The sequence below is a fragment of the Mus caroli genome, unplaced genomic scaffold, assembly GCF_978045245.1.
Source record: "Mus caroli unplaced genomic scaffold, Mus_caroli_1 scaffold_7, whole genome shotgun sequence".
Taxonomy (NCBI): Eukaryota; Metazoa; Chordata; class Mammalia; order Rodentia; family Muridae; genus Mus; species Mus caroli.
The window spans coordinates 110,640,014-110,653,002 of record NW_028227262.1 but is presented as its reverse complement, the minus strand read 5'-3'; the positions used below and the strand labels follow the sequence as shown (position 1 = coordinate 110,653,002).

Here is a 12,989-nt window from a genome sequence, read left to right as displayed (position 1 = left end):
GCTGAATTGGAATCTTCTGTGTCCTTCAGGATTTCTACACACTTCAATACATCTCTTAATTACTCTTTTTTTTTTTATTGTTATGAGATACACATACATACCCCGCTCACACAGGCAGATTGGCTTGCAGCTTACCTCTGCCTGTCCCCCTCTGGGGAATACGTTTTATTAACTGAATAAATTAAGTGGGCGGATAGACTCGATAGAGGAGGGAGGTTTATCATTATAGGTTTTGTTTCAGATATTTTTTTCCTTGCTGCCCAATTCTCTCCTGTAGCCATCTCTCTGTTTTTGGAGAAAGATTTACTATAACTTAATATAGTCATAACTCACCAGGACGGGGGTTGGGGGAGGGGATACTTCATCTTTCAGATGAAGACTCTGAGGGCCGGAGCCGGGAAGCTATCTTCCTGCTTACATCCAGAAACGATGGAGAAGAGGGGCCTCTGAGCCACAGACTCAGAAGTAGATCGTTGCCTGGACCTGTGACTCCTGGCAGACAAGCTTAGGGCCTTTTGGGAAACACAGGAAGCCCCCCACCCCCACCCCGGGGAACCCAGACACTATACCATTGCAGTGGTCCCTTTCGCACAGAGCAAGCCCCACCCATGTTGCTGTGGGTGTGGTTGGGGTGGGGGTGGTTAGGAAAGCATGCAGAAGGTGGCATGAGCTTGAGAAAGAACAGAGCAAACCATAATGAGGTTTCCTCTTCTTGAGGCCCACCCTGGTGGATCCATGATTCTCTGATCTTTTCTGGGATGGCTTCATATGGGACTCCAGACCCCATTAGCCTCCCTGTTGTCACTAATGCTTAGAAACCTACCTAGCGACTAACATGCATATTCCTAGCAGTCAGCAGGACTGTTCTCAAGAAGGGTGAAAACCTGCTTTAATCTAACACTTGGAATGTTGACCAGACATAGAGACAGCGGCCTAGATTTGAAGGGTTTGCCCAGTGTCTCCAAACAGATCCAAAAGCAATGCCCCCTGTCACCAATCCTCTGCTCACCATCCTTGCTCAAAGTGGGACGGGCACCCACTTTGTGTCCTTGACTCTTCAGGCTAGTGCACTGATCTTCCAGTGATACAGGATAGCAGGGATGGCTGTCCTATCTCCACAATGCTCCCCATTGGCCCTTCTTTAGAATTGTCTGCTCAATAGTGACGTCCCTATCTGTGTGTAGCACTGAGATGACAGTGGTGGCAGAGGCCACCATTCCTCCCCTCAACAGAGTTTCATTGCTGTCTCTGCTCAAAGAAAGTTATCATCTGGTTTGGAAGGGAAACACAGACACTGCCTGTGGTCTGAATAGAATTGCACCCCACACACACACTCATGTGTTTAAATATTTGGCCATAGGGAATGACATGTCCTTCTGGAGGAAGTGTGTCACTGTGAGATTAGGCTTTAAGGTCTCATATGTCCAAGCCACTCCCAGTGTGGCTTGCAGTCTTCTTCTGCTGCCTGCAGATCAAGATGTTCCTTCCCCAGCACCATGTCTGCCTGTGTATTGCTGTGCTTCCCACCATGATGAGGGTGGTCTAAACTGAAACTGTAAGCCAGCCCCAGTGGAATGTTTTCCTTTACAAGAGTTATCTTGGTCGTGGTGTCTCTTCAGAGCAATAGAACCCTAACTAAGACACTGTCCAAGGTGCATGAGAGATCTTGGTAGGGAATGATAGTGCTCCCAAAACAGAACAGGAATGGAACCTGGGGTTCAGGCTGCGAGCACTAAAGCTTTTGGGGGGAGGTGGCACTTGACTGTGGCCTTGTGGGAAGCATAAGGAACAAAAGGGAAGGTAAACTCTACTTGGTAAGAGCCATCAGGGAAAGTCTTGAAGACAGGGAAGGTGGGGAAGAATGCAGAAAGCTACTGTTAAAGGAGACAGAGATGGTCCACAACTCATCATACAATAGAGTCCTGACTTCTAGGCTCGGGATGTTGGCGATTGTCTTTACTCAAACCTATGGACTTGTTTAAAACAGGTCTTGCAGGCTGTACTCCTGACTGACGATGAGATGGGCTTGGGGGATGGTATGTCTGCTAGGATACCTACCTGTCTGCGATGGGAGGAAGACAGGAGCTGTCAGGGTCCTCTCCAGACAGGACAAAATGGTCAGACACATCTACTGTCAGTGGATGCTGGCTTTCAGGTGACAATGCTTCCCATAGCTGAAGGAATAGCAATAGCTGTCTCTGCAGTAGATGGCAGACCATTCCCTGAGGAGACCTCTGGGTAACCCATCTCAGCATCACCACAGCATGGAAACTGGTGAGATGATATTTTGGCAGAAGCCTTGGCTTGAGGTCAAAGGTGGTCTGAGGATTCTATACATCCAACTCCAATGACACTTTGTCCCTCTCGATCTAAGACTGTATGCTAGCCACAGAGAGGAATTACACAAGCTAGGAAGACAGTCAGGGGGTCAGTAGAAAGGGTGTCCCTTTAACTGACAACTATGTTGTTAGAACATGAGTCTTATTGTTGGACTTAGCAACTCAGAGAACAAGAGTGGTAAGTAATTCTTTTGGCTCACCAGATGCTGTAAAGGAATCCATGAACTTTGGTAGGAAAACAGCAGGGCCCTGGTTAAAGGTCAAGGAATTGGCACTTGTTTCAAATAATGGAAACCCATCAGAGCTTACAGTGAGTGCAGTGATATACTCACCTTCTGTCCCCTGAAGGTAGGTTTGGCCTTCGTGGGAATTGGCTTTGTAGAAACAGATGCCCACCCCCACCCAACCACCCACCACCCTACTGAGAGCCACTGCAAGTAAAAGCAGCAAAGCTCAAATACAGTTGGCATGAGGGTTAGAAAGTGATTCCAGTACCTTCCACTTGTAATATGGAAATTATAGCTTCTCTCTAGCACTGAGGGGCTGCCATACCAAGAGGAGCAGCTAGCCCAGGGGCCATTAACCCAGGGGAAGCTGCTAGACCAGGGTAGCTGTGAGTCCAGGAGTCGCTGCTTAAGCCAAATGTCCAAGAGCAGCTAACTCTCATTAACTTTCTCTGGACTTCTTGGAATTTGTGAGTCACATTCATTGACAGAGCACACGGCCACCTTTTCCCGTGGGGCTTCCTGATATTTCTGTATCTGGCCAAGGTGAGGTGGAGGCCCAGACAGTGGCTGCTGTATAGCATCTTTTACTGCTAGGAAGTAAGGCTGTTGCCAAGGCATGGATTTGTTAGATACCTGGTGTCTAGTGGTGCATGGCAGGTCCTGTCAATCATGTTCAGATCCCTTCTGCTGATGTGGGGGTGTCAGGCTTTTATCAGGAACCTGTTCATCCCCTCATGGGCACCCATAAGTTCATTTCGCATAGTCAGGGGCCATCACCATTCACTGTCCACACTAACAGCAGCTTCATTGCTGACCAACTTCCTGCTGACCTTCACCATGACCTCAAAGTAGACATGATTTGTTCAAGGTGGCACAACTATTAATTACAAACAAGGCCTGGATCTGAGTCCCCAAGGCTCCAGTGCCCAAAGACACAGCACCGTCACCTCAGCCTGACCCCTGACAGCCTCAGTAGACCAACCCAGCAACAACCCCCTTCCTACTTCTTCCAAAAAGTCACGAACATGCTTCAAAATCCTGAGACATTAAAGAAACAACGACTGAGAAAAGGGGAAGTGGCCACAATTCTCTGCTTCAGATACACACCCAGTATATTTTCCTCCAGACTTGCAAGAATTTGTCAGCTGGGTGCCTGGCAGAGTATATGCTCAATAAACACTTCTTGAATGTACTAATTAATGCTGGAGTTGACTGTTATTTATTAACAGGCCCACAGTGCTATTTTTACAAGGTGCACCTCCATCTAGTTGTGGAGCCTGGGCCTTTCCATATGACTGTGAGTGACATGTCCCCACCGCTATCCCGTGAACAACCCCATAGTTTGGTCACCCCTACCAAAGGCAGGCCTTCTGGAACAAGGCCAGGCAGCCCCCAGGCTAATGCCAACAGTCTTGCTTGTCATGATTCCCAGAAAGAAGGCAGCAGTGCTATTTTGGTTAGACTGGTCAGTGGTGGTTTTGTGTGTGTGTGTGTTTTAAGAGAAAAATAAAAGAAAACCACCAATTAAGCAAGTCAAATAAGTGTTATTTTTAACTGCACAATACTTCCTTGGTTCGCCTACATTTTCTCTTCAACCAGGTGCTTTGGGGTTGAATAAACACATTATTATGTGCATAAATAAATATAAATGAATAATTGGTTATGAATTTCTTGCCCCTATAGTAGTCAACGTGCAACTTGGATTAGCGGGGAGTGAGCCCTCACCTCCTTCATTAGGCTGGAAAGGAGTTTCTGGTCCATTAGGCAAGAATCTGTTCTCCAACTGCACCTTTAAAAGACACAGTTAGTTGTGGGGGAGAACGATACAGACAATATGGCTGGAATCTGCCTGGCCCCTTTGCACACCTGCTTGCTCTGGATTTCACAGATCAGGCTAGTCTGGGGAGAGAGGGAAGGTTGGCCATCTTGGAGAGAGGGACACCTCGGAGGCAGGGTCAGACGGTCCTTGTCTTGGGCAAGTCTTAGTTTCCTGTTCTAGAAGGGAGTAGGATGGCTTCCTCTTCCATTTTCTTCAAAACTTAATGTGGTGGTGGAGCTAGTGTAGGAGGCTCAGAGCCAGGCAGGAAGCAAGCACCAGTGCTAGTGACTGTGACCACGAAGGTTCTGAGGAAGACCCACAACCTAGCCATGCATCACTGACCAGTTTCATGGTTTGGGACGTTTCTTTGCACCTTATTGGCTTCACTTTCAAGAACCGTATTTCCTTCTAAATTAATAGGATTGATAGGATTAAATCAATAGGGAATTATAATAATCACCTAGATTTTACTCCCGTGTTTCAGCTGCAACATAGTCTGAAGAGTTTGTGTCTAAAACTGTCCCCCACAACAGGTGACAGGTGAGCGTGGCTCCCACCTGCTGAGCACACCACCTCAGGGAGCAGGAAACAGGGGGCAGGAAAATACATACCACTCATTCTATTTCCTTTTGCTATCACCAAACACTTCAGACTGAATGAGTTATAAATAGGAAAGGTTTCTCCAACTCACAGTACTGGAGGCAGAGAGGCTCTGACCGGATGCACATGGACATTCCACGCAGAGTCCTAAAATGATACAAAACACCACATGGTGAAAAGAGTTCACCCTGGAGATGGAGTACCAAAGTGGTCTTTATAACGGATCTGCTCTCAGTGTGACCCATTAACCCATCTATTCTTAGCCTTTGTGGCCTAATTAGCCCCTGAAGGGCCCGCCTGGATACACCTCGGAAGGCATCCCTCTCAATGAAGATTAAATACAGCAAAGGTTTTTGTGGAGACATTTAAACCAAAGTGCATACTAAAAAATAACTCAGAGAGCAGATTTCTGAACTCCGTAGGGTGGGAGGGCGACTTCCCCAGGGGAAGTGGTAAGCAGACTCATGTGGTAGAGCCATCCCAGACTCCAGAAAGGAAGGCCGCAACTCTGGAAGTCAAATACATTTTTCTCTATTTAAGATCTTGCCAGAAGCTCCTCAAACTACAGATGAGCATTTTTATAAGCATAAATTCACAAGATTACACAATTTACATGTAAAATGGGGCCAGCTTCCCCCCGAGGTTCATAAAGTAGCTCTGAGGCAATTCTAAAGGAATTGTTGCAAAATTGGTTTTAGCATTAGTAATATTACTAGAAAAATATGGAAAGACTCCCGTGGCGGCTCCTTCCACCAGAATATACAAGTATTATTTTGCTTTTTAAAAAAAATTCAAAGGGTGTACAAAATTATTTTGATCATAAGAAACTCAATACAAATATCTTGCCAAAATTGAGTGCCTCCCAGAGTCTAACTGGTTTTCTTTTACATCTAAGGATTTGGGGAAATACAAATGGGCATTGTCCTCTGTTCATAGATCAGGGTGGGGCCCCAGTCTGTTCATTGTCCATGGCATCAGAATCCCCAGGGAGCTTGTTAAAATAAGAGGTGACTGGTCCCACTCCTGCCCAAGACTAGGGCCTGGTAGGCCTGGGTGGGGCCCATCTTTCTTTGAATGCTCTGTTCTTAGTTTTAGCCAGCTGCTAAGGTTCTCAGTGCTGTCGTGGGAGGGTGGCCCCATGTTCTTGCATCAGAATCTGAGAGCAAGTATTTATTGTAGATTTCTGGGGCCCACCCAAGCTTGGTAGAACAGGCTTGGCTGGGAACAGGGCAATGTCTTTAAACTTCATCAAGTTCCTGAATGACTTGTAAGAAATTATCTTAGTTTGAAAGAATTATAGATGCATGGGAATTTGCAAATAAATAAACAAGAAAAATGCACAGGGAGGTCCAGTGTCTTTTTTTCCCTAGTTTACCCCTTGGCGATCTACAACACATGCAGGTAAAACTAAAACTAGCTATCAAAACCAGCAGGTGGAACTCAGTTCATGCACAGGGATTATTCAGATTTTATGCAATTATATTGCACATATGGGTGTGTATGTATAGAATATGTATGTATGTGTGTGTCTCTCTCTCTGCCAATACTGTAGTTTCAACTGCTATAGTCAAGTTGCTGGTATACTCATTTCTCTTGCTTCTTTCTTCAAAAAAAAAATCAGTTATTCTTAATCTTTTGTCTTTCCATACAAATTTGAGAGTAAGTTTGCCTTTGCTTACATTAATTCATGGGAGGAAAGGCATCACATCTGCAGGTGGTTTAAGGAGGATTGGACCTTTATAGTGTTTTCCAACCCATGAACATCGTTTGTCTCTGCAGTTACACATGGGTTCTTAGATTTCTTTCATCAACATTGTGTGTGTGTGTGTGTGTGTGTGTGTGTGTGTGTGTGTGTGTGTTGTTTTGCTTGTTTTATTTTGATAGGAACTAGATCTAGGACCTCATGAGCTAGGAAAATATTCTTCCACTAGGTTCCATGGTAGGTTGGTTCTGTGTGGATTTTCTCTAAACGTTCAAAAAAGTCATCCGTACTATAGTCGCTTGGATGGGATTTCCTGTAGGCTTAGGTGGTGGTGCTGTTTGGTGAGGCTTAGGAGATGGGGTCTTGCTGGAGGCAATACATCACTGGTTGGGGACGGGAAATTAAAAGTTTAAATCTTTCCACCACTTCTGGTTAGCTCGCCCTGCTTTGTGCTCTCAGGTGAGGATGTGAGCTCTCAGCCTCCTGCTCTGGCTTTCATGCCATGATGAACGCTTATCCATCTGGAACCATGAGCCAAACTAAGTTCCTTCTTGTATGAATTGCCTCGGTCATAATGTCTCATCACAGCAGTAGAAAAATAACTAATACATGTGTGCATGTGAGTGTGTGTGCATGTGTGTGTGCATGCCTGCTTATGTGTGTGTATGCGTGTGTCCTTGTGTGTGTACATGCATGCATACATGTGCTGAACTATGTGTGCAAACCTGTAGAGGTCAACTATGAGAGACGATTCTCTCCTTTCATTATGTAAATCCTGTGGATTGAACTCAGGTCATCAGACTTGTTGAGCCATTTTGCTGGCCCAGTTTTCTTTCTTTCTTCTTTAATGAGACAAAATTGGGATTTAATTAAGAAGGAATTTTGGTAAAGGAAAGTGGATGTTGGTTAAGAACAAAGATGACAGCTGCTGTGGTGTGTGAGTATTTTTACACATTGCTGGGTTTGATTTGTTGAAGATTTTTGTGTCTAAGACACACAAGATGCGAGGCCATGCAGCTCTCCTTTGCTGTCTTCATCTGGGTATTAAGATAATACCTACCACCTTTGGAGGTGACGCTGAGCCATGTTTCAAGCTTTTACTTTCTAGAAGAAATTGCCAAGAGTCATTGTTACTTGTTTGTAAATGATCAGAAGAGTTTTCTACTAAAACCATCTGGGCCTGGAGGTTCAGGAAATTTAAAAATATGAATTCCATTTTTGAGGTCATAGGACCATTCGGACTGTTTTCCCATACTTTTATTTTATTAGTAGTGTTTTTATCAACATGGAAAGCAATGGATCCAAGACAGCATTTTCATGCACACTTTTTCAGTCAGCTGCCACTCCCTTTCCTATCCTTCTGTCCCCTTATGCAGTTCTTCCTTTGTCCAGTATGTGGGCATTTGAACGAGGGTCCATACAGGTGGGCATCAGACTACAGGTGGGTGTGAGCTGCCATGTGGGTGCGAGAACCAACACCCGATCCTCCACAAGAGCAGCAAGTACACCCAAAGGCTGAGCTACCACACTCCCTACTCTTGATTTATTAAATATTTTTATCATTTTGTGTCTTGTTCTTAGTAGTTGCATAACTATGCATACGTAATTGATCTTGGTCTATGGGTGTGGCTACCTTGGCACTTTGGGTGCCATGTGAAAACCTTCCCTCTTTACTTCAGAATGTAACTGTCTCTAGCTTCCCCTCCAAGTACTCTGACCAAAGTTGACACTTCAGCTCTTGCTTTAGCCATCAAACATACTTTACGAAGTGTGTGGGCCAGAGGGACAGCCTGTTACCTTTTACCCATTCTGTGGTCTTTGTTTTGGGAAGTTTATTCTGTTATCATTTCACTTCTCACTGGATAACCTTCTTCAGTCTTCCTTTGAGAGTACATCTGCTAGTGATAAACTCTTAGTCTCGGTTCTTAAAATGCTTTTTAAAACCTGTTTCCTGAAATCCACCAAAGAGATAATGGAAAATTCTTTGCTTGTACCACTTGACAATGTACCAATTCCTTCTGACCTCCATGATTTTGACCTGTGTATATGTCCATGTTTGTGCATGTGTATATACATGTCTGCACACATGCACACGTGTGCTCATGTGTGTGGCAGTCAGAGATCAATGCTGCATGGCGTCCTCTATCTCTCTCAACTTTGTACTTTGAGACTGTCTTTCACTGAAATTGGAGCTCACTGATTGACAAGATTGACAAGGGTTCTCCTGTCTCCTCCTCTTCAGTGTTAGATTACAGGTATGCACCATCATGCCCAGATGTTTTTCTGCATGGATGCTGGGAATCTGAACTTAATTTCAGTATTGAGCAAGTCCACTCCAGTCCTCTAGTTTCCGGGGTCTTTCTGTCTGTTTCTCTCTTCCTCTCCCTCCCTCCCCTCCCCGCTCCTTCTCTCCCCTGCTTTGTGTATTGTTCATATATGTGTAGGTGCATGCACCTGTGTATACAGAAACTGTAGGAGGGCCACAAGTATCTTGCTGTCACTCCCCCATCTTATTCTCTTATGACAGGATCTCTCACGGAACCTAGAGCTAAGCCACCCAGCCATCCCCCTGTCTCCACATACTAGGGTTATCGAAACACTGACGTATCCAGCTTCATGATGGGTTCTGAGAACTGAACTCAGACCTCACGTTTGCACAAGCTCTCTTACCTAGCCACCTATCTTGTGAGGGTCAGTCTCCATGATTCCTGCTGAGAAATTTGCTGTCCTTTGATTTAATATCCCCGCAAGGGGCCCTTTTAAAGATGTTTCTTCTTTCTTTATAGCACCTTTCTCCCGGAAGCTCAGTTGTGACATGCCTTGGTGTGTGTTTACCCTATCTGAGGTCCATTTGGCTCCTTTTTTTTTTTTTCTTGAATTTTTATAATCTTTTTTCAAATTGGGACTTTTTCATCAGCTAAAATTTCTTCAGATGAAGGTGATTTTATGCACACTTTAAGTCTGAGAAGCCCTGCTTTGGGTAGAGGTGAAGGGTCTGGACCCTCCTTAATGTAGACAGCGTCCTGTAAGTGTTTGTTCTTCTCAGCTGGGCATCTGTAGCTTGCTCTAGTTCCCCGAAGACTCTGTGACACCTGCCACAGAGTTTAGAAAAGTGTTGGTTTATGGCTCGGCTGGGTTATTCTCAGTATTCTTGGTTAAAAACAGTACAACTAGTTGGTGGTCTCCCCTTCTGTGCACCACATCTGTTGAATTCCTGTGGTTTGCAGACTTCCCTAACAATTTTGTAAAATAGGATTGCATGGTTGCATATTTTCTGAGTACCTAATAGGAACCAGATAAATCTTTTTTCCTAAAAAAAAAAAAAAAAAAAAAAAAAAAGTAAAAAGTGTGTGTGCACATGTGTTCTATTGTGCGGCTCACTCAAGTGTCGTGCACGTGTGCATGTGGGTGCACATGTGTGTGCAAGCATGTGGAAACCACAGGCCAATTCTGGGCTTCAGCCTTAATTACTCCCCATTTTACTGTTTGAGACACGGTCTTTCACTGGGCCTGGGGCTCACAGCTGGCTGGCCTGTGATTCTCAGAATCCAACTGTCTCCACACCACTCTCCCAGCCCTAGGGTTCCAGAGGTGCACTGCCACGCCCAGCTTTCTTTACATAAATGCTGGGGACCGGTGTTCACATCGCAGTTGTGCTTATGTGAAAGGTACTTTGCCAATTGGGCCACCTCACCAGGCCCTCTCTTCTTATATTTCCCCTATTTGGTGGTAGGGAAAATGATTTTAAAATGAACACCATTTTGGCTCACGAAAGCTGAGTCAGAATACTAGAGCAAACTCAGCTGCTTTTGTGTGTGTGTGTGTAATGTTACATCCCTTCTAAAGTCTGACCCATGGTGCTCAGCCAGTTACACCCAGGAACATGTCATCTCACACACTGGAAGCATGCCTGGTGTCCCCATAATTACTCAACTTCACTGTTAACAGTTGGTTTCTAGTTACTCACAGTGGTACTTAAGCAAGCAGAAGGGGGCCTGACCCAGTGCTAACGCTGACTCCTTTGCCCATTCACACATCTACTCTATCCAACTACTTGGACCAACTCAGGCTCATCTTCAGAAACTCAGTTTGGGAACCATCTCTGGGAATTCTTCATGTCACCCCCACCCCCCACCCCAGACACTGACCTAGGAGTCCCCTCTGATCTCACACCAGCCAGAACATCCTGCTGTGTGCTAACTGCCATTCTGTTACCCCCATCAGATGAAGTCTCCCCCCCTCCCCTGGAGGCAGGGACTGGGTCTTGGTGGGTTAGGTCCTTCTGTGTCCATAAAGATAAACCGCATCTGTAAAGCACTTCCCCTGGCCAGAGCTCACCAGCATCAGGTGACTGGCTGAGGCTTCTCAGATGCTCTATCTGCTGAACTTCCTGTACAAAGTTCAGGCTTCCTGAAGCAGGATTAAGTATCCCCACAGTCTCACAAACATCTGCTTATTCTTCTAGTGTAGAATTAGTATAAATGTCTTTGTTCTAAAATGCAGATCTCTCACGTTTGGAAAACTCGGCCATTTCCCCTCCATTTTACTGCTGGATCTCGGGAGCCCTCGTTAGGGTGTTGACATTTATTGACCTGTCTTTCCTAAGCTGCCTGAGTCAGGGACTGTGTTTCATCTAACTTTCCAGTTCTGGGACGAGGTGGCAGTCCACAAGTGTTGATGGGAAGAGCTTTGGTGGCACTTTACCACAGATCTACAATTGCTTATACCATGGGAGCCTGTGCTCTCCAATCTCTATGTATTAATTCCCCCCTTAGCATCCACCCTTCATCCTCAACCCCCATGAGTTCTTCTGGGAGGTAGAAGGAGTGGGTGATATCAACGTTACATTTTAAAGCAGTTTTGTTTGTCCCCTCCTAGGTACTATCTTGGCCGTCGGATGCACGTTGTCATCTCAGAGCCAGACATGATCAAGCAGGTGTTGGTTGAGAACTTCAGTAACTTTTCCAACCGAATGGTATGTGGTTTCCTCTCTGCGCAATCCTTATGAATATGAGTATGGAGGGGTGGCTTGTGACAGGTAACCTCGGTTGACAGTCTGACACACTTAGGAAAAGGGAACCTCGGTAGAAAACTTGCCTCTATCAGATTGACCCATGGGCGTGTCCGTGGGGGCATTTTCTTGATTGTTAGTTGATGTTAGATGTCCCAACCTGCTGTGGGCAGTTTCATTCCTAGACTGGATTATATAAGAAAGGTAGGTAGACATGGACTTGGAAGCAAGCCAGCAAGCAATGTCCCCCACGGTCTCTCTCTGCCTCAGCTCCTGCTTCCACATTCCTGCCTTGACGTCCTGCCCTGACTCTCATTGATAGTGGCAGCTGTAAATGGAAATAAACCCTTTCCTCCCTAAAGTGCTTTTGGTCAGGGTGCTTAGCACACCAACAAGGATATTAGTTATTTTTCTGTTGTTGCTGCTACTGTGATAAAACACCATGTTCAAGAGCAATTTATAGAAGAAAGAGCTTATTTCAGCTTACAGTTCCAGAGAGATTAGAGTCCATCTTGGCAGGGAAGCATGGCGGCAAGCAGCAGACACAGTGGCCAGATAGGGAGATTGAGAACTGACATCCTCAAACAGAAGCAGGAAGCAGAGAGAAAGCAGGAAGTGAGGTGATCCTACAAATAGTGGAAGTCCTTTCCCGGTGACATACTTCCTTCTAGGAAGATTTCACAAAGGGAGCCAAGTGTTCAAATATCTGAGCCTCTGATGTGTGTGTGTGTGGGGGTAATTCTCATTCAAACCACCACAAACAAGAAGCAAATTAAGTAGCTTCTACGGGGCTGAGGTCTGCTTCCCTCAAAACTTCTAAAAGAGTTCCTGAGAAATGCCCACAACGGCTGCAAAGTTGGCATTTATACCTAGGAAACATTCCAAGAAAACTAGAGCAGAAGAGAAATTGGCGCTGGTAGAAATGCTACAGCCAGGGGAGTTGGCTAAAGCTGTGTTCAAAGCTAGAGGAGCCACGGGGCACGGGCCATGTGACTGAGAAATACCAAGCAAGGTTAATAAATAGCAGCGGGAGAGCAAGCTTTGAGGGTCCTGTGCTTACATCTTTCTTAGGAATCATGTAAGCTCCAGAAGAAAGATAAACAATATCAGTAGGGAAATTAGCCCCCACGGATTAACAGCAGGAGTCTGCAGAGGACCCCCATGCCAGTTCAAGTCTCCAGCCCTCTTCTCCTGCCTTTTACCTCTGATGATCAAATTCCAAATGGAAGAAGCCGTGGTGCTTAGTGCTGCCCACATTTCCTCACAGTGAGAAGACAGAAACTCTAACAAA

General features: G+C 45.4%; 1 protein-coding gene across 3 annotated transcripts in view; it reads left to right on the top strand.

The window, feature by feature from the left end:
• The window catches only part of Tbxas1 (thromboxane A synthase 1), a 168,723-nt gene that overhangs the window by 51,477 nt on the left and 104,257 nt on the right, over positions 1-12,989 (top strand). For all 3 annotated transcript variants that reach the window (XM_029478679.1, XM_021165134.2, XM_085840687.1), the window contains one exon: positions 11,566-11,662. In XM_029478679.1, the coding sequence (XP_029334539.1) occupies positions 11,566-11,662 (97 nt within the window). The remainder of the gene's footprint in view (positions 1-11,565; positions 11,663-12,989) is intronic.